This window comes from Lissotriton vulgaris, chromosome 1_1 (assembly GCF_964263255.1).
Source record: "Lissotriton vulgaris chromosome 1_1, aLisVul1.2, whole genome shotgun sequence".
In the NCBI taxonomy this organism is placed as follows: domain Eukaryota; kingdom Metazoa; phylum Chordata; class Amphibia; order Caudata; family Salamandridae; genus Lissotriton; species Lissotriton vulgaris.
In genome coordinates, this window is record NC_141685.1 from 2,061,554,998 (window position 1) to 2,061,578,290 (window position 23,293).

The window sequence follows — 23,293 nt, forward strand, 5'->3', positions numbered from 1 at the left end:
CTATCGCTCATTAACGTGGACTCAAAAATACTTGCGAAATTACTTGCGGTTTGCTTATCCCCTCTGATGACACACATGGTCCTTCCAGATCAGACTGGATTTATCCCCACTAGATCAACTTCCCACAATACAAGGTCCTTATTTGCTCTGTCCCACTACCTCCAGCCCTCCGTTAAAGCCGTGGCGGTCATGCGTGACGCCGCCAAGGCGTTTGACTCCATTGAATGGAGTTATATGATTGCTATTTTAAACAGGATGGGCTTTCCCAAACGTTTTGTCCAATGGGTTTCCCTGCTTTACACCCAACCATGCGCCAGAGTCCGTATCAATGGGTACATCTCTGCATCCTTTAAAGTGGAACGTGGCACCAGATAAGGGTGCCCTCTTTCTCCCTTACTTTTCGCGTTAGAACCTCTGGCCTGCATAGTGCAGCAAAATTACAAACAATCCGCCTTACAGTTCGCGGGCAGACCACTGCACATATCTCTGTACGCAGATGATATGCTGCTATATGTACGCGATCCCGACATTCATCTGAACAGTTTGCTCAGGGAATACATTAGATTTGGGGGTCATTCAGGACTGTCAATCAATTGGTCCAAATCTTTTATCATACCCTTAACGGATACTACCACTCCCATTGACATCGACTACCCGCTGGAATGGCAGAAGGATCCCTTTCGCTACCTAGGGGTCATGTACCATAGGGATCCAGAGGAATTCGTACGATCTAACTATGGGGTTGTGATATCCAAGCTAGAGGACAAGGTCCAGCGCTGGATCCACTTCCCGCTGTCACTGGCGGATCGGATAGCAATAGTGAAAATGAATATTTTACCCAAACTACTGTACCTCTTTAACAATATTCCCATCACACCATCAGGGACAATATTCCGCAGTATAAAGTCGCTAGTACTGAAACTAATTTGGGCTGGCAAGCAAGCCCGTATAGATCTCCAGACATTAACACTCCCTTATACATATGGAGGTTTTGGAGTACCGGATTTCCTCCTATATTACCTCTGTGCTCAAGCGCAGTATGCAGCTTATTGGTATCATGAGATACCATATCTCACTCACACAGCCATAGAAGAGGGGGACGCGGATCCTATCCCCTTGTCAAAGATCATATCACATGATAGGCCACCACTGCATGCGAAAGACATTAACACCGTAGATACCACAGTGAGAGCCTGGCGTAAACTAGGACAATTGGCCCACAAGCTCCCGTTATATGTACCAGCAATGCCCTTACATAACCATAACGCGCTATCAGTCACTAGCGAAAAGGTAGGCATGTCTCTCCTGCGGAGAGCTGGCATAGATAAGATGGGGGATCTGTTTCATGAGAGTACATTCTTGGATGTCGAACACTTGACCTATATTCAGAATAAGACTCCCATGTTCCGCTTCACGTATTATAGATTAATGCGCGCACTAAAAGAACACTATCCATCTTTCCCTGCGGAACCAGATTGTTTAGCACCACTACAGCTAATCATTACTACACACGACTTATCACACTTGGTCTCGAGATTGTACGCAGCAGCACAGTCCGAGATAGCACAATCCACTGTGAAGGCTAGGACGAGGTGGGACTTGGAGCTAGAGAAACCATTATCAGACGAGGACTGGCAAAGGACCTGTGCATTGACACAAATACTCACACCTAATGGGAACCTGAGAATCATACACTACAAATTCATTCATCAGGCATACTATACCCCTACAAAACTACTTAAATTCAGACTTCAAGATGAGGATAGATGCAAAAGATGTAACAGAGAAGGTGCAGACTTTACACATCTAGCTTGGTACTGCGCCAAGATATCAGATTACTGGGTGGACGTCACTGCCACGCTCACTATCATGCTAGAGGAGGAGGTGGAATGCACAATACAAACGTGCCTTCTTGGTATTGTCCCACAATTTCGTGCGCTAAAACGTAAGTTCTGTGTTATATCCTTATTACTGGCTAAAAGACAGGTTGCGCAGTGCTGGCATAGTCGAAAAGTACCCAAGAAAACCACATGGCTCCATGACATGTCCGTCTATAGAGATAAGCTGATGACATACGAGGAAACCCTCCCTGCAAAATCTAGGCCCAAGAATTATTGGTGCTTTTTAACGGATTATATCAACTCACTAGAGAGTGACACAGAAGTGTAGCTATGCAACTGTATAGTAAGGGGTGATAATGGATTATGTGCAGGCTGAGCACATCTGTATAATTGTCCTGCGGGGAGAGCCCCGAGTCAGTTACGTCGATCGCAGATTCCAATGTCGATGGTCTCAATGTCAGGTCTTTAAGTTACGTTCTTCCACTGTTCCTATCTATAAAATCACAAAATGTAAGACTCATGCCAGGGTGCTAGCCGCGAGACCTATGGAGGTTGGACAGGGACCGGTCTCAACTGTTCTGATTAGAATGATATTGTTATTATTGTCATTTGTATACTAACTGCTAATACTTTGCGAGCCGGCCCCCGGGTTGTAGGCTCACGGCTGTGTATAAAGGATCATTGTTCATAAAGGTCTTACACAAAAAAAAAATTATATACCATTTCAGTTAGCTCTTAGGTACAGAAAGACAAAAAAAAGTGGCAGATTCATTCAATAGGCTCTCTTATGTGCTATTACTATCACTTGAAGAGGTTATACTAGTTACCAGTCAAGATGGAATTAATATAATGTTCATGATAGTATATATATATATATATATATATTGAATAGTCTAAACTTTTTATAGGTTGAGTGTACAAGACAGCACATGCTCTGTGTCTTGCGAGGCATGTTGTGACTCACCATGAACATTAAGGGGTTTGGAGCAGCCCATTGCTTAACACTGGTAGGCTTTCCTTTGAACGCATTTGCCTGCTTCATTCAGGTCTGTGTTTCTCAAGCTTGTGTTTGCCCCTCAAATGGAGCATTGCATCTTTACCTTGTGAGTTTATATTGTGTGTGGAGGGAAAATTGGGAGTCTTTAGGAATTGGGGCCTGTCTTGAGGCATAGGCAGGCCAGCCCTACCCCATTCTTTTTAATATTCATAAAAACATAAAAATCCGTGGCGCTTAGTGGCTGCCCCTTTCCCAGAGTGCAGACTGGGAGTCGATCCTCCAATCTGCCGCTGGGGAGCAGAAAGACTTACCATGTGTGGTGTCTATGCTTGATGTTACAGAACTAAGTTTTTCTTTTTATGTAAGCACTCAAAGAAAGTGTGTGTTTTCGAGCAGAGTCCCTTGTGAAATTAATTCCCACCTTGTGCTGCTGTCTGACCCCATCTGCCCATCTACTATGTGTTGCTTCCGTGTTATCCACACTTCACAATGTTGCTTCCAAGAACACCCCACCATCCCTGTGTTCGTTTGCACCCCCACTGCTTCTGACCATCACCTGCTTTAAAAAAATTTTTTAAATGATTATGAACGGTTTGTTGTTAGTTAGAGATCCGACTCAGATCTATGGGTAAAGACAAACAAAAATAGCATCTGTATCTAGTTATTGATACGCACATGTCAGTGCCATAGTAAACAATTTTTTTATTTTTACTTTAGCCATCCTACACAGTATTGAGGGTGCTCTGCAGCATAGCTAAATCCATTGGCAAAGCCAATAGGTAAGAAAGGCGAGGCATTTTGGCTTTACCAATGCTCGTTTGAAGAGCAAATACATGCTTGCTAGACAAATATTGTAAAGTCTGATTGGGTAGTTTATATCACATATCTGAAAGCTAGAATATTTAAATGTGTATGTTTGAATATGAGCTACTACAACAGTTGTCCAATGTATAAAACAGAGCAAGTGGATTAGGTGGTTTGTGTTCATGTATAATTTATGCCTCAATGCCTGATTTACAAAAGTACTTAAGTGCTACGCCTGTCATACACAACTGGTAACAGGGACACTTATTGCTTGGTGGTGGTTAAAAAAGGTGATACCAACAGCAAACAACTGAGCAGCATTTTATAATTATATTTCACTAGTTAACAACCATGAAAACAATTATGTGGTAAAATCTAATCACTGAATAAAGGGCATGAAAAAAACCTATGCATTTTTAAAATATGCTCAAGATACTCAATAGAGAAATAGTTATTTTTAGAACTATGAATTTGGGATTACCAATATCATGTGATTCAGAAGGCATTTTGCAAATTAGGAGTTAAATTAAATTGAAAATAAATGTTCTACAATCTGCCACTGGGGGTTTAAAGACTTTTAAAGGTTTAGGAGGTATGGCTGCGTTCAAGGACAGGTGAGCTCCACTCTTCGAAAAAGTGTAAGGATGGGGTGACAGCAGATTGGGAGAAAATCCCCCAGTCTGCCCTGTGGCAACAGCCTGATACCTGGATAGACTGGGCTCTCACTCCACTTCACCAGTGAGGCAGTGCAGACCGCAAATAAGCACTACCTGGACGGTCTGAAAGACTGTTGGGTAGTTAGGGTGTGAAGGTACTTGCCGTTATAAGGTTGGGCTGATCCATCTAATTTTTTGTATTATTATACAAATTCCTGCTGCCTAGTGGGCTTTCTGTCTACCAGGTGGCGCAAAAAAGCTGGTGGGGCCTAAGGGGTAGGGCCAAGGCTTAAAGCTTGAGCAGGTTGGTTGGCCACATCACATTACTTTCACAAATATAAAAATCCATTGTGCCTAATGGATTTTCAGCTCCCGCATCCCCCCTGCACTCGCCCTCCCGGGAAGGTCATTTGGTGGGTAAAACCCCAAAACTGATTACTCTTGGGGGTAGGAAAACTACCTTTAAGGATGGGGGTGTGGTCTGATACCAAGATGGACAATTGCCATCCCATTATTTTAAAAAAAATCTCTGGAGCTAGAGCCCTTTTTGCTCCAAGAGATGTGGGGGAGCAAATTAAGGGTAAAATCCCAACTGACCTCGGATCGGAGGGGGAGGTAATGGAAGGGGGGCTAGAAAGTTTGGTTATGTCCCGTTATATGGGGGGGTGGTGCATTTGGCATTGTCTGGGAGACTTCTCTTTCCTCCCCATAGCCACCCCTGGCGAATAGAGCATGGATCTCTACTGGGATCGCTCTCCTACAGCACATGGCATGCTGTTTGTCCAATGACTGAAAAAAATAATCTGGGAGCTGTTTTGGAACACATGCCACAGAAGGATTTTCTACGTCCTCTTCACCAGTGAGGCAGTGCAGAGGACATGAATGTCTGGTCCTGCACCAAGAGGGTTAACAAATCATTTTAACAAATTCTGTCCAGTAAATGGGAATGTATACATCAAAGCTTGCACATTAAACAATTCTCATTAGTGAGGTGTCCGTATGGAACAGTCATTATTTGAGACTATGTCTGTCAGAGGGGGCATATGTTCTGTAGGCCACCATGTGTAAATCATGGAGGTCATGCAGGACTGAAGCCTGACACTTAATGAGCATGTAAATATATTGTATTAAAAATTTTCAAACAATGCCTTTTGACAATTTATAATATCCTCCGTTAACTGTATATATTAAAAATGAATTATTAATAACTCATAAAATCTGATAAACAATCTTCACTTTCCCTTAGTACATCTATTATTAACAAATGCACATTAGATAAAAAAAAGAAGATAAAGGCATACCCAGCTGCTAATAGACATCCCAAACTGCTAAATATAGACCTGACTGCACAAAGGAATCACAATACAAAGGAAAAATTAATCTAACAATGTTAAAACTATCTTCTATTAAACCGCTGTTGTCTCAAGAAAAGTTTTTCTCAACTAGTTTTATGATAGTCACCTATTTGTTTTGCCTCCTCAACAAAAGTTAGCATCTTTGCTATTAGATCAACATTTTCCAGTCTAACAGTTGAATTGCATAAACCTTCACTGGAATAGGGAGGAAATGGTACTCGCCTGGCATCATCTCCTAATATAACATACAATAGTCTGTCAGTCTTAAACTGTTGTCAGGTTGGTAAAGCAAAATGTACATGGGCTAATTACTTGTTCTCTAATTTCTACCTATTCAGGGCAGCAGAGTTACTGTCTTTATCCTGCAACATTGAAGGGCCATTGACTCCTGAAGTGCCTTGATATCCCCATATACTTAAAAATGATCTAATAGTTTACAATGCACCAACTTTTAACAAAGGAGGAAGAACCCTCAATCGAAAAAAACTGAATGATCTCTGAGAAGTCCAGTCAAAAAAGAGCAAGAAGTATTAAGGAAGGTGTAATATTTGTAAAATATGTAACCAGAACAATTTCACTCAAAATAACACAAACAAGTGTGAGCATCTCCCAAAAAAACCAAGGAGGTTATTTTTTACTATCAATAATCTCTCATTTAAGGATAACATTTTGGACTAGAGTTGTGACCCATTTAATGTGACAGTAAATAGGGTTATCTAAAATCACTGCATTTAATCAAAGGAATTATTTAGGTACCATTAGCTTTTGCATTTGAACCTACCAAACAATAAAGGCAGAGGAAAGCAATACATTACATGATGATTTATACAACCCTACCAGTATCATTTGCATGTTACTTTTTCTTTTTTAAGTCTGTATCCCTTAATACACAATACAGGTTCTCGGCTCACTTAAATACCCTATCAGTGTGGTAATAAGTGAAAGGAATGTTGTTCAATAAGTAAGGAGGATAGAAGGCATCAGCAGATTCCTAATTGACTTATGTACATGGAATCTGGTTAGAAAAGAGTCCGCCACAGGGAAAAAAATAACTTGAGGGACAGCCCTTAATGTAATGTAATGAAAGAGAAGCCAAAGCCAATATGTGGACCCCTACCCAAACCCCCTGTATAAGATGAACTAAGCAGTGGTGGCTATGCCCAAAAACACCCATCAAAAACTGCACAAATAAATTGGAGGATGTCGATAAGAGTAGCAAACTCAATCTTGATATGGTGCTTTCTTGCTATAAAAACATTGGAACCCAGGCTGTAGTAGCAAGAACACAGGAACCCCAGCACAGGAGTAGAAAATGAACAAAATACTGAAGCACACCAAGAAGAACACTGTTATATTGTACAACCTGATATAATAATCTTATTACAGACTAGAGGTTTATATAATGGGTGTTTTATTATTTGCACAGACATTCATATTCTCTGGTTGATCTGGTCTGATTAACGTTGTCTTCAGTACAAACAGGCAGCCGACACGCGTTTCATCCAAAGACTTTCTCAATGCTGTAGAGAACATTCACAGGCATAATTGAGGATATTCAGCTCATGGGCAAAGAAAAGCTTCACTTAAAGAGATCCGTATGGTCACATACTGCGTGTTTCTGACACAGACACCAGGGAAGCCGCATCAAAATACAAGGTTTGTCAACATCCTGCGCTGCCATACTAACTTTTCCTTACGACTTTTTGCATCCCACTACCTTCAAATATCATTGAGGCTTATTTAGGTCCTGCAGTTCTTAATCCTGTTGGTCTTCGAATACACGCAGTATGTGACTATACCGTTCTCTTTTAGTGAAGCTTTTCTTTGTCCATGAGCTGGATATCATCCACCTTGACTTGAATATTCTCTACAGCCTTGAGAAAGTCCTTGGACGAAACACGGGTTAGTTGCTTGTTTGTACTGAAGACAACATCACGACCAGAGAATGTGAATGTCTGTGCAAAGAATAAAACATCCATTATAAAAACCTCGAGTCTGTAATAAAAAGATTATTACATTGGATTGTACACTAAAACAGTAGACTTCTTTGTGCACTTCTGTATTTTTATAAGTGTTGTAGCACCAAGACAGTCACCCTTGTATGTACTGTTTTCGTCCTCTGTAGCATCTGGATGTAGCTGATGCTTCTGAACCAACTTAACACTGGGTCCTCTGGAGATCCAAATGGGACTTAGTGATAAACTATAAAGGTTGCTTCCATTCTTACCTTGCAGAAAAAGCATGCTCATTTTTGCTGTGGGTGCACCTCAGAATCCACTGCAGTTCCCTCCTTTGTTCAATCTGTAAGAGGGGCTGGTAAGAGTTCTCCACTACTCCTGAATGCTGCCAACATCTCATTCTATCCATGGGTGAAATTCTTGCACTTAGTTTGTGTGTATGCGGGGAATGGGGCTATTAACATTTTGATTACTGCCTCAAATGCAATCCCCAGAGTTTGGATCGCGACAATGATTGCCAAATACCTACCAATGCAATTGTATTAAAACATTTCTTTTCACTGGGTATTCTTGTAGTTTCTCCACAGAACCAAGGCAGGCTAGAGAATAAGGGAGGCTAGAGAATGAGAGCGGCACATCTGTTATCATAACGATCAGCCATAGTCTGAGCATACCCATTGACTGACATGGAAACACAGTCAGCAGTAAATGTTAACCATGTTTTTAAAGATCCCCTCAGCATGGTACTGGCACCCCGCTCTGGAATCGAGAAAGGCTAGAGGCTGGCAGAAAGTATGGAAGGCACAAAGGGCAGGATGCCAGATATTTTCTGTTTTTAAAGTATATTAAACAATTGGAGTGGGATTAAATGAAAGACTGTGGGGAAAAGTGGAGGGGAAACTAGATAAAGGTTTTTAAATATCTAGGTGAGGAAGATTTAGCAAAGGTGCCACATGAATACTAGTGGATTTATTGAAATAGACCTGTGCAAAAGTGCCCTCCAAAGCAGCAGCAAAGTCACTGTCCTCCCCCAAATGGTTAAAATATGAATTTAAAAAAAGGACTTTAGGAGGCATTTAGAATTCCAAACCTTTCTAGATTGACTTCAAACGTTGTATGTTTTAAAGACAGCCTTCTAAATACATCAGTCATGTCATAATTCTTGCCAACACAAGTTACGAGACTCATTGTTGTTGCATGAGCAGCGTATAAAATGTCACACCACTTATATTCCTACTTCAGAAATTGGTGATCACGGTTTTTCTTTAAACTTCATGAAAATGTCTTATGGTTATTCCAATTCAAGATGAATTTATTATTTCATCTTTTGTAGTTACACTGATGGGCATAATAGCCTTCACAAATTAATGGTTTATTTGAACATTTGGCCATTAAGGTCGGTCATGCTCACTTTATTAATATTTGACCAATACCATACGGCTCAAGGTACAGACACCATCTCAGACTGCAGTGAGACATTTATACAAACCACAAAGATGTTTTTGGGTAGTTCATAGCCCACATGATGAACTTGTGCTAGAGACACAGACCTCTAATACAAGACTTCAAACATCCAAGAAAGAGCCATTGTCTTTAAAGGGGCACAGGGAAAATGTGCTGGCTGATTTAAAATACTTGTGACTGACTTAAAAAATGAAAATGTAAAGGTAAATTACTGAATCATACCTGCAGATACAATAAAAATATTGTATTCATGAATTATGGTGTAATCTCTAAAACTAATTTCCAACATACTCAATGCACATATGAATGCCATTTATATGTAATATAGCTATCTAATATACTGACCAATTATTAAATGAATTAGTTCTGCATATTAACTACAGGGCTTGAATGTTTGATAACATGGTCTAAATCATCCCAATGTAGTTAGAAGTATATGTTTTAATATGGATTTAGGGCCTTACTCATAATAAGGGTAATAGACAAACTAATAGATTATTTTTAAGTATATGGGCGATCGAGCCACTAACAGGAGACTATGGCCCTCCAGTCTTACAGGATAAAGACAATAGCTCTGCTAGCCTCAATTGGCCTAGCCGAAATTAAATGAAAGTAAAGCATATAAATCATAAAAACGCTGGTTAGAAGGGGCAGCAAATGACCAAACAATTCCCATGCTTGCAATTTCTTCCCCCAGTTTTAAACTACCTTATAGCTCTCTTTAATAAAAATGCTGAACACAGATGTATACCCAGAGAATCTTTTGTATGGCTATTTTATTTTTATTTGTGAAATCTATTTCTTCCCCCAGTTTTAAACTACCTTATAGCTCTCTTTAATAAAAATGCTGAACACAGATGTAAACCCAGAGAATCTTTTGTATGGCTATTTTATTTTTATTTGTGAAATCTTTTTATTAACTTTGCTCACAGGTACATAAAATACATAGCAGTGTACAATCAGCAGGAGATAGTTGGCAGTTCCTTGTACATACACGGGCAGATCAAAGCGCGAACAACCATCACCACCTATGTAACTCCTCACCCCCCCCCCCCGTTCCTCCCCCCTCCCGTTCCTCGGTATTTCCGCCAGGGATCCCAGATCTTCCTCCATTTCTTCACACAGGCTATTTTATTAATGGGGCTGTTAAAAAATGGCATATTGTTACACAGAGTTCTCTAATAAATAGAAAAAATATGCTATTACTAATGAGAACTGTTTAAAAAACATAAGTATAGGTGTCAAACATGCTTTTTCCATTTAAAGGAAGTCTAATACAACAACTATCCCACATGCCACGCTATGTGTTCATCTAGAGCAGACCTGACCTGATAATTTGTCTGGACAGTTCCCACTGCAGTCTCAGCTAAGTATCGCTACTCTCTGTTCAGCATGGAATGATAGACAAAAACGAGTAGAATGTGGCTTAAGTAATAATATGAACGGCTGAAATACAAAAGAAACTCATCATTTTCATCCACATCAATATAACTGAGGTCCTATAATTTCAACGTTCTGGAAATATTTAAAAAGTAATTTGGCAATTTGAGTAACATCGGTTTTACCTTCTGGGACTTGCTTACTAATTAATTCTTCGCAGTGACTTTAATTACCAGCTCAGACACCACATTGAATATTGTTGATAAAGGTCTGCACCATGTGGGAGATTTGAGCAATATAAACATTGTCTTCATAAATCTGAAGCTCCTATACTACACACATGACATGGAGTGAAAGCCTCTATTATAGTTTGGGTCAGATTTAGCAGCTGCAGGTCAATTCCAGTAATGCACGTGGCACTTACACTGCAAGTAACCAGGTGGAATCATTTTTTCTATATAACTCCTGCCTGCGCCACAACTTCAAATATTTCATTAAAAAGGATTTTCATCAAAGGCTATAAATCCAATTTGTTATTTTCAACATGGCTCAGAAAACTTATAGGCGTCCGCCTGTCACCTATGAAGAGAGCAGCCGACACACGCATGCTTCAGACATGAAGAGACTGTTGAAAGGGCAGCCAGTCACATTACAATCCAGGTCTCCTTGGAAGTGTCGGAGTCCACTGCAAGGATATGAAGGACTTGCAAATCGATGGAAGTATGACCCATTCTGAATAACTACAGTCGAAGACACTTTTGTACAGCATATGCATATCTGATGAGTGAGTTGGGATCACCAGGTAGGGCTCACACATCTGTTCCTTTGTAATCGAGCAGTGAGTCAGTCAGGCAGGCGAGCGTCTTTTGCGCAGCGGTGCCCACGAGGTTCATGGAGGTTTCAGCAGTAGACTCAAGGGATGGCATAGCCAATAATGCTTAATAGACTCCACCAGCCATAATAATAAAAAAAAAGATTCCCCTTTATCTGGATGACTCATCACCCCAACATCATAAGAGGGATAATTGGATGTATGTACGCAAAAAGCGAGACATGCCTTTTGCAGGAATCCAGCCTCTGGGGGAGAAAACACTATATATATATGGGCCCCTGGTAGTAGAAAGACTACAAGAAATAACTGCAGTGGAAGAGGTGATTAAAGCAATAAACTGCAAGCGTTAATTAGCTGGTGTAAAATTATATCCAGGCCGCCATTAAACACCTTTTAATTAAATACTTGGGTTCCGCCAAAGGATCACCAAAAATGGTTACGCTAATTTGAGAAAAAAATCCTGTACGCTTACAGCACTACATCAATGACAAAAAACACTTTTGTTTTAAAAAAACACACTATTTTCTTTACTCATTCAGCTCAACCAGACCTTTTTTTATGCATCCTGGGTAAAGCGGATGAAATGGGAATAGAGGCATCAATGGAACAGCAAGTACAACTTTTTTAGTTAAACAATCCTCATGACAGGACAAATTTAAAAATCAATGCCAATCTGTGCATACACAAGCACTACCAAATTATAACAACTTTCCGGAATTTCAGTATTTTATCTGCAGCATGAATCGAATAGGGCCAGTTGGGGTGGAGTTAGAAACGGGGCATACTCGGAATTTTACTCACTAGTTTTTTAGGTCGAGACTAGTGGAGCGCGCATGCGCTACTCTAGGAACACGACCTCTTGGAAGCAATCTGAACTTTTCACACGCTTGTGCGTGTGTCTTTTGTTGCTTTTTTCTATTGGGCTTTGCCTGCGAAGACAGCAAGCAATTGGGCAAAGGTGGGTGCATGTTCCACCTTTCCCAGCAAATGTATACGGCCTTGGTCTACGGTTACGAGAAGCGTGCCATCTGTTGTTCGCATGCAGCGGCGGGCACAAGCGCATGCACCACTCCCCGGCTTCTTTTTAAAAGGCACCCATACCGCACTTTCAGTTTAATGGTGCAGGTACCGTGATTGATTTGAGGTGTCATGCGCGGCCCTTCTCTGACACGGTTCGTGGTATTTACATTAACATTTTTTAAGCGCACCCATGCCGCACTTTCAGTTTACTGGATCGGGTGTTGCGATTGCACAGCAGTGTCATGTGCAGCCCTTCATTGGCCTGCGCAATGCCACTGTCGCCGTATTCACATGAACAATTTTTTGTGCCTCCTACCTAACTTGAGGAATGGCACTTTATTTCCCGAGCGTTTATTCTGCGAACCTTCCCGCTGTCAGTTCTTCGAGGTGAAGCTTCCCTGACGTTGCAATTCTTTTACTAATTAATTATAATTGATGTCTGAATGGACTAGTAGTTTTACAACCAGGCTTAAACGTGGAAACCTCTCACACATGCTCTCTGCTGCCTGCTGGGATGTTGCCCGGGCAGCTTCTTTCCAGTGACGTTAGTTTTCGCCCTGCAGTATTCATTGTTTCCTTGTCCTATTATTGATGTCTAGTGGGAAGCTATTTGTGATGAAGGGGCGATGGACCACTCTGATAACCGAACCGACCTAATGTCTTGTACAGCATTTAGAGAAGATGGCTAAACGGAAATAAACAAATACAGCCAACATAATTGATTCAGGTTTTTTTCCTCCAGTTTTATAGAGCGCAAACTGGTGCCCCTAGGAATTGGAACGTCTATATGGTCACCAGCTACTTTTAAAAAAGGGATTTTATTTAAGTCTTTTAGGTATGGGGAGATTGAGTGATTTGCCCAGAATCGCAAGATGTTCAGGTGGGGCTGAACATATTTTTAAAACATCAGTTTACCCCCGAGGTCAAGTGATTCATTTTCCTATCCCTCGTAAGTACCTTTTGTGCACCAGGATGAGTGGCATTGCACTTTATTTTTACATGCTTGTTAGCCAAGGGTAGGGGCGCATGGCAAGTCAACTTTTGCTACAGGAAAGAACCCTTCGCCACTCTTCCTTTACCTTCTCTCTGTGTAGCTGCCCTCTTGCACAGCATCCAGGTGCGCAATGCCCATTGGGCTCAAACGGTGCTGAGTCTTCGGTTTCCAGCATTGGTGGGTGCATTTGTGTTATATGTGCACCTATTTTATAGCGCTACAAACCCTTTCTAGGGTTGCTTTCTGGTGTAAACACTTGTTCCCCATGCCTAGAAGCTGCTGTACTGCGGGTCCCATCATGCATGATGGTATCCTCCATTGACACTGGCCAGTATATAGCAGAGGGCTCAACTACCTAAATCCTATTTATATAGGCTCTATCCCAGATCACTACCTCAAAACGTAATACAGCATCACCTCTTACAGCTTACAAATTCATTATGCTTATGAACTCGAAACTCCCACATGACTGCTTGGTTGTGTGAGCGAGATACAAGCAGGGCGACAGAAGAGGATCAAATTGTGCGGTGTAGTGGACTAAATTATGTGAAAAGTAAAGGCAGATTATGTGCCATATCTGGTTACAGTACCTTGCCTTTTTTACGCATCAATAGCACAGTCTGGGCAAAGGTTCCACTTCATCAGAAACAGTTTAACAGTGAAATGCTGAAACAGGCAATTGAAAGGTGACAATTCGAGGTTTGCATACTGCCTTCCAATGACCGGCAAGCGTCACTGTAGATAAATATCAACATTTAGTAGGCGCAGTTTTGTGTCATTTAGTAGGCGCAGTTTTGTGTGAGGATTTTCATAAGTAGTCCGCAAAAGTGTTTAGGTAGCATTGTATCCATCTTTGTTAACAATATATCCCCGGACTAATTGCTACACAGTACCTGCATATCATAAGATTGCCATGATGCACGTGTGACCATTAGTTTCGGGTACCATGTTTTCAACCCCACCCACCCATTGGCACTTTCAATTCCCCTCATCCTACCAACGTTGCTTTCAGTTCTCTTCCACCCTCCCTTAGTTGCATTCCATTCACCCCCCCCCCCCCCCCCCCCCATTGTTGCTTTTAATTCCCAAATGCCACCAAGGAAATAGACGCTCACATAGAGACAAGCATGAACCAGTGTGTAGTAATTGTATGGCTATTCAATCCCTGGCGGCACAGCAACCAGGAAAGATAATGTGCTGCATGGCTAAACACTTATCAGGTCCCAAAGGCGAGACCTATTGGCTATGCCAATGCTTGTTATACATACCAACATATTCCAAAACTGACCCGCTGTTTCCCTGGAATACTTACTACTCATATTAAGCAATTTATCACATGATTTGGCACTGACCTAAATTCACTGGTTTGAAAAGGAATTCACACGAAACTGTGCTGTTAATTAGATGCTTATTAGAAAAACAAGTGCCACCCCCACTACTATTCAGTGCTCTTTACTTCGAGCAAACAAATCAAGAAATGAATCACCGATCTGTTTGGTACATTTATTTATACCTGTTGTTTAGAAAGTTCAAAATTTAGGCTTAAACGAGTTGTCCGAGGAAGACACTCAACATATAACCAATACTAGACAAAAGAGAAAGAAAATATATTTGACAAAATTCACAAAAACAATTTCACACAAGGGAGAACACACAACTAGTGTGATACACATTTCATAATGAATGGTCATTTAGCAATATTCATTTAGCAACATTAATTTCATGCTTTAACATTCATTAAAGTAATCGGAACATTAGCTCATCCAAACAATATGTATTCAATGAAGGAGACACGTTCTAGGTAAACCATGGAAGAATGCAGACAAATTAATCAAACAACCAGTTGAAACAAGAAAACAATTATGTGTTCTCTGCGTATTCCTCCAATGATGCCATCATTGGAGGAATACGCAGAGAACACAATTGTTTTCTTGTTTCATTAAAGTAATCGGAACATTAGCTCATCCAAACAATATGTATTCAATGAAGGAGACACGTTCTAGGTAAACCATGGAAGAATGCAGACAAATTAATCAAACAACCAGTTGAAACAAGAAAACAATTATGTGTTCTCTGCGTATTCCTCCAATGATGCCATCATTGGAGGAATACGCAGAGAACACATAATTGTTTTCTTGTTTCAACTGGTTGTTTGATTAATTTGTCTGCATTCTTCCATGGTTTACCTAGAACGTGTCTCCTTCATTGAATACATATTGTTTGGATGAGCTAATGTTCCGATTACTTTAATGAATGTTAAAGCATGAAATTAATGTTGCTAAATGAATATTGCTAAATGACCATTCATTATGAAATGTGTATCACACTAGTTGTGTGTTCTCCCTTGTGTGAAATTGTTTTTGTGAATTTTGTCAAATATATTTTCTTTCTCTTTTGTCTAGTATTGGTTATATGTTGAGTGTCTTCCTCGGACAACTCGTTTAAGCCTAAATTTTGAACTTTCTAAACAACAGGTATAAATAAATGTACCAAACAGATCGGTGATTCATTTCTTGATTTGTTTGCTCGAAGTAAAGAGCACTGAATAGTAGTGGGGGTGGCACTTGTTTTTCTAATATATATACGGTCCAGCCTACCCCACGTCCCGGGACCTATCTCCTTAACTTCCAATAGTTAATTAGATGCTGACATTCTCGTGAGTAACGGATTAGTTCACGGTAACTGGATGACCTGGGAAGTCTTTTTTTTAAAGTTACTTTTAAAAGGCATCAACGACAATAAGTAGGAATCTACAATATGGATCTTGCTTTTCTCTAATCACAAGCAAATAACCAAGGCACCACAGATCTCAGCATGCTCTTTGGAGGACCATTATTAGCTTCAATAAACATAGCAGCCTCTGAGTGAGTGAAAGGAATTAAGATTATGCTAGGAAGGCAAAAATATATTAAAAGTCATTTATGTATACTCGTACATCCTAGAAAACGTAAATACAGTGGTTCAGAAAAAATGGCTGTTCCTACAAAGCATCAACACTGATCATCGTTGTAAATACTGTTTGCAGGGTTCGAGAGGAAGCACAACTGAACAGGTTACTCACCCCCTTGGCTCCTCCTCTTGTCCTTTATCTTTCTGAGTCCTTATCCACTGCTCCAACTGCTGCATAGAATTGGTTCTCTGTATGATCCGGACAGGTTCCCCATGCGAGGGGATAGCCCGTTGATGGTCTCCACTACCACCGTCTAAAAGGCGACCATCGGGGACAAAATTTTCCGGGCCATTCACATGCTGGGTCCTATAAGGCCCCCCGGGAATGGGGTTCTCGTATTCCAAGGGAGAAGACTGCACCTTTACACTGTTTATTTTAGTTAGTGGTCTCTCTTGGCCATCTTTCTGAAAGCCATACTTTTCAGCTTCCAAAGCTTTCTTTTCTTCAATTTTGGTTACTACTTCCTTGTTTTTGTGATTATTTTGTACCTCCGGTTTAATGAGTAATTTGTGATTTAAAATGTTATTTCTTTCTTGAGGCAGTGTATTTTCAGATTTTATTCTGTCCACTCTGAAACAGAAAAAAAATCGAAACATTTATTTAAAATGTTTTAGCAGAGTTCAACAGGTACTGGAATAAAGGCATGAGGGCAAATGTCATTGATTAATAAAACCAATTAATTCAATAGGTAAGCGGAGCCATAAAACATTTATTTAAATGTAGTCACAAAGAATGACTAGACAATTTATGTATTTGAATCATCAGATGTACTAATCGGAGTCCACAAGCGAAGGAAGCCATTCCTACAACAGTCAGCTGGCCTGGTAAGCCGCCACAGCCCTCACTGAACGCAACACTAGATAAGGTAGTCAGTGCTTTGGGAGTTGCAACTGAAGTTAAACATATAGGTACTTCATCAATACGTTTTAACGACAGCCATTATGAGATATGGCATACTTCTAAGAAGTTGCATGGAGTGTATTTCACAACTGTATTTTTTGGCTGCAGGCACAGAATCGCAAATTTAATATTGTGCAATGTGTTCAGTTTGATTTATACTTGTTTGAGGGAAACATTTTCCTCATTAACAATGGCCTCCAAATCACTAAATAGTATATCCAATAGTCGTACACACTAGATTTTCTCTTTGAGAGTCCACGTTGACAACATGGCTGCTTCCATGAGCACCATGGAGATAGTGAACAATGAAGGATGGGCACTCCCCTCTTGCTGAGCGTCTATCCAGGTCATCCGCGAAAGACACTCCCTCCAGCTGGACTACTCAATCACAATAAATTTCTTACAGGGACATAAAGACATAAAGAGTATTGTTACTCCTAAGTCCATTAGGGATCAATATATATTTGGAAAGGTCACCTCACCCACAATTTATTGTACTTTATTTTTCATAGGCAATCAGTCCACACTAAAGTAGGTGAATACCACCCTGGCGGGGACCAATCACAGGAGTTCTTAGATAAGAAGCTGCTGGATGAAGGCATGGATTCAGCGGTTTAACAAAAATATCTGCAGGTATAAGATTCTTATGCCTCATAAATGTGCAAGAAATAAGGGCAAAAAATAGGCATGGATTGTAGGAGCCTTGTAGATGGCCACAGACACCTAAGGCTATTTGAAAGCGGACAAAACATGTTGTCAAAATCTATTGGCTGGATGAACCCATTGACCATCATCAAACATCCAAACTCTTTATTTTTAATCATATTTGGGGTACTCGCAGAATAAGGGAAATCCCTTAAGGGTATACCTTCAGATATAATCTATTATACATAGGGTCCTTGCTATCATCCAGCATCTTCTTATCTAATACCTCCTATGATTGGTTGAGTCCACCAGGGTGGTATTCACCTAACCCTGGTGTGGCTACATTGCCTATGATGAAGCATGCCACAATATGTTGTGGGTTAGGCAATCTTTCCAAATGTCTTTTGACCCCTATGGGACGTAGGACCTACGCATTTATTGTGGAAATAGTTTTTTAAAGAGGGTGTGCCTAGGTCCATTTCCTCTAACTGTCCTCTTTAAAGCCCATAGAGCCTGCATCTTCGAGGCTGGTCACGACACAATTATGGGCAGGCATGTGTTTGGGTAAGGCTGCAAGGGAGGGCATTGAGCCCATGGCCATTACACAAGCAATCTCAAAGCCTTTTTTAACACATGTGGGAAGCCACACAACCTACTCAGACCACCAGGCTGCTTATGGTCAACTGAGAAGCTCTATTGAGTTCTAGTGTGAAGCGGGACGGGGCCAATAGTGAGACTGCCCTGCTGCAGTGCACAGCATGGATCTCCGCCATTCAATAGCCATCTATCTAGCTGTTCAGGCAAACCAAGGAGCCAACTACAGGGCAGGCACCCATCCTGGTGGGCGTACATGGCTCAAATAGGTTGGGAGGAGCATGGACTACTAGTAGGACCAGATTGGGGCCAGGGGCTACATGGCCTCGTGGGGAGTTCTACCTCAGAGCACCTACCTAGCTGTCACTTGCTAAATATGATGACGACTTTCAACACTGCTTCATTCCTCAGACTTCAGCTACCGATGTACAACTGTTTTCTCAACACAGTATAGTAATAGAAACTAAATCGCAAAGGCTCCAATTAAGATAATATAATTTTAGGCTAGTACCACACAAGTTAATGAGATCCCCTGACATACTATAGATTTTGTACTATAAACACCCTGTATTTATAGGAGTTATCGATAATGACAGCACAGCGTGTTTTGCACTGTGAATACTGCTATTTTGCACAGCACCTACCCTCTGCCTAAAACGCTCTGTTCTGCAGTGTCCTGAGGCGGAAAGCCGGGTCCTGCTTTTCAAAATCTATCTGCTTTCCTATCCTAAGCTATCCCTGCTCCCTGGTCACTGACCTCGAGGTAGGACTATTAGCGGCGGCCATATTAGATGAGGAGAAGGCTGGGGGACTAAGAAGCAAGCACTTAGCCACGCCCACCCTCCCGCCCTCGTGGGCATAAAATGGAACCCTCATACAGGCAGCGCAGCGGACGGGCGCAGCGGGGGCGCCGGCGGGGCGCCGAAGGCGCGCCAAAGGCAAGCCCGTCTGCGCCCGTCCGCGATCGGCCGGGACCAGGGGCCAGGACCCTTGGCTCAGCGCTGTGGTATTCCAAGGAAAACCTAATTGCGCTTAATAGCACTACCTATTCCATCAGCCAACTTACACAGCAGATTCTGAGGCGGGAGAACATACTGAAACCCGCAGCTGAAACAGCCAAAAAAAAAAACAATCAGAGAAGGAGAGCAACGGTAACGTCATTGAGCGTCAGCTTGCTGAACACTCGTTCGCTCCAAAAACACCATCTAGAGGTATTCTCCCTGCTCCAGGAGGGGAATATAGATATTCTAGGAGTTACGGAGACATGGTTGGATGATTCTTCCGCACCCGACCTAGTGGCCGCCCTCCCACCCAACTTTGGTGCTATCTCTCATAACAGAAAAGATGGCAGAAAAGGGGGAGGAGTAGCGCTGCTATATAATAATGCCTTTAAAGCAGAAACTATCTGTGCTGAATGCATTGAGGGAGCTGACATCCTAGGCGTCAAGTTCTGCTCTCCCACAAATTGCCTCACGATAATCATCGTATATCGCCCGCCCAAAACCCCCCCAACATTTTTAGAACCTTTCTTGGGTCTGGTCCACGACCTCCGTACAAGATATGAGGGTCTTGTGGTAATGGGCGATTTTAACCTCCACTGGGAGGAGCCCATTAGAGACATTATGTCTAAACAGCTTGAAGACGCAATGACCGCACTAGAATTAACCCAGATTGTGACAGGCCCAACACACATGAAGGGCCATACCTTGGACCTGATATGGACCTCTGTTCCTGCCCTGCGCCCAGTCACTTCATTGCCCTGCATTTGGTCAGACCATTACCTCTTACAGGGTAGCTTAGCTTTCCCGAAACAAGAAAGCATCTCAGCCGACAAATGGCGGGTAGTGAGAAGATGGAACTCCATTAATCCGGATACTTTGCTATCTACTTTACTGCAACCCTCCCACCTAAACAGACTACCTGAAGATGACCTAGAGAAGGCCAGTCAAAAGCTATCGCAAAAACTAGAATCTGCAATTGAGGTGGTAGCCCCAGCTCGTAAGATACAAATCAGGGAAAAAGGCAAAGGCGCCCCTTGGTTCAATGACGATTTGAGACTCCTAAAACGGGCCCTGCGTCAGTGCGAGAGAGCCTGGCGGAAGGGGTATGATCTCAACTGCCAGACTCTATACAAGGAAAAGCTCGCCTTGTATAAACAAGCCATCAGAACTAGAAAAAGTGAGTTCTACGAGAGCAGAATTGCCACAGCACCTAACCCTCAGAAGGAAATCTTCCAAGTACTTACTGAACTGAGGAAAAAGAAGGAACAACCGCCTTCTTTTACGCAGGAGGACTGCCATAAATTTCAATCCTTCTTTACCTCAAAGATATCTGACCTTCTGATAGAGATCGAAAGCACTCCTAGATTCGACTGCCCGGAAACTCCGCTAACTCTCCCGCCCGCAATCACAGAGCCTTTAACCTCCCTACCCCTACTTACCAAGGACTCCCTGACAAAAGTGATGAACCAAGTTAAATCAGGCTCCCCAGCGGACCCTTGCCCCCCGCAGATATTTAAACAAGCATGGCCAGGCCTTGAGGAGGACATTTTATCGCTCCTAAATAGTTCCCTTACCTCGGGACTAGTCCCATCTACTCTTAAAGAAGCGAGACTGATCCCCCTGCTAAAAAAGGCTGGTGCCGATTCCAAGATTCTAAAGAATTACAGGCCCATATCTCAATTGCCTTTTTTAGCAAAAATACTAGAACATCATGTGCTGTCCGCCCTCTCGCACCACCTGGAGAGTAACGCACTACTCGAACCCAACCAAGCAGGGTTTAGAGCCCACAACAGCACGGAACTAGTCATGTTATCAGTACTAGATGACCTACGTCTTAAAACAGATAATAAAGATCCCTGTGCCCTGGTGCTACTCGACCTCTCCGCGGCATTCGATACGGTCAATCATGACCTTCTTTTGTCGCGGTTGGGGGAGTTTGGCATCAAGGGCACGGCCCACGCCTGGCTGACCTCGTTCCTTGGTGGACGGGTTCAGAAAGTACAACTGGATGACATGGTGTCAGAGGCTGCTAAAATCACATGCGGCGTCCCGCAGGGCTCTGCCTTGTCCCCCTTGATGTTTAACACATATCTGCAGCCCCTCATTTCATCTCTGAATCAGATGGACTGCAACATATATAATTATGCCGACGACACCCAGATCATCATTCAGATAGGCGATTCCCCTATGGCTGATCAAAAATTGAAGAATATTCTAAAATTTACAGTCAACTGGATGACGGCAAATTTTTTGAAGATCAACCCGGACAAGACGGAGGTTCTACCTATCACAACGTCATCTAGCCCCTGGTGCGACCTCCTTTGGCCATCCGAATTAGGTAACGCCCCAATACCGGCAACAGCAGTAAAAAGCCTGGGCATAATCATCGACACAAATCTCACTATGTCAGCCCAGGTCTCGGCGGTGGTGGGCACTTGTGTAGGCCTCCTGAGACAACTGCGCAAGCTAGCTCCCATCCTAAAGGCAGACACTCTCAGACGAGCAGTGTCAGCCTTAATTCTGGCCCGACTGGATTATGGCAATGCCATGTACTTCGGCATTCCGAAAAAACTCACCAAGAGACTCCAGATCGTCATGAATGACGCGGCCAGACTTATATATAATAAACCAAGAAGGACACCGGCCACCCCCCTCCTCCGGGAGCTACACTGGTTGCCAGTGAATCAACGAGCCAAGTTCAAGGGCCTATGCATTACGCAGAAAGCCTTATATGGGCAAGCCCCGAAATACATCAAAAAACGCCTTGTCCCATATGCCCCTAACAGGAACCTACGCTCAGCCAACGCCGCCCTATTGATCTGCCCTAGGATCAAACGATCCACCATCGGGGGTCGGACATTTTCCCACACAATGCCCAAAGCTTGGAACCAACTGCCTGAAAATCTGCGCAAAGAAACCAGACTCCTGCCTTTTAGGAAAGAGCTAAAAACTGTGCTCTTTCAAGAGGCATGGGGTAACATCTAGTCGGTTTTTCTTCCTGCCAGTACTCACTCGTCTGCTAAGCGCTTAGAGACCCCGGGGTGATAAGGCGCTCTACAAGTCTAAAATACAAATACAAATACAAATACAAAAAGAATATCACTCATTCTATAGATAAAAATGCACTTAAAAAACATAATGCTGCCATAGAGGAAGTCTCGTTATAGCACACACAGATTTATCTGTACATGGAGCAGTTGTAATGTCGACTTTGGCAGCGTCGCTGACTGGTGAGAAATTCTTGTGGCTTCCTCTCAAATCCGGGGCAAAAGGAACGCAGACTACAGGACTCCTAGAAAATGACCACCCACGGCACAAACTTTTCCCACATCATCCAAACTAAACTATAATTGAAGACAAAAAAGAAGGTAAACATGCATTTGTGTTTAACATCTGGGCTGAAACGAATACGTTTCACGCCATCGTCTGTAAGCATGCAATCCCAGCTAATTTAATGACGTTTAATATTTAACTGGAATCAGTTTCTAGCCACACTTCAAATAGTCTGACATCCTGGATTCTTGCAGTATAAAACTGACACTGCATTTGGAAACGAGAATAAATGCAATTTATAGCCACTATTTTGTGATAATTACGTGGTGACAAATGAATGCAATAAGTATTGCTCTGTAATACTAACTTCCACGGAATCTTGGCACACGACTCTACAATTATGGCTCGTTTTTATAGTTTGAGAAGCTAGTAAAAGTGATGGGTTGCAAAAAAGTTAAGACCATAATGACAAGGCAACTGCAGCAAATGGAACATTTTATCTAGTCTACGTCTCAGCGCAGCTATATATGCGACTTAGTTCAAATATTATTTCAAAGACACATTCAGTGAGAATTGCCAGAACATATGTGGTACTAGCAGAAAACGCGAACATTTTTAGCTGCCACTAT

At 42.1% G+C, this 23,293-nt stretch overlaps 1 protein-coding gene across 21 annotated transcripts in view; it reads right to left on the bottom strand.

Moving 5' to 3' along the window:
* The window catches only part of PLEKHA5 (pleckstrin homology domain containing A5), a 742,840-nt gene that overhangs the window by 384,792 nt on the left and 334,755 nt on the right, over nt 1-23,293 (bottom strand). For all 21 annotated transcript variants that reach the window (XM_086920674.1, XM_086920665.1, XM_086920721.1 and 18 more), the window contains one exon: nt 16,363-16,821. In XM_086920674.1, the coding sequence (XP_086776800.1) occupies nt 16,363-16,821 (459 nt within the window). The remainder of the gene's footprint in view (nt 1-16,362; nt 16,822-23,293) is intronic.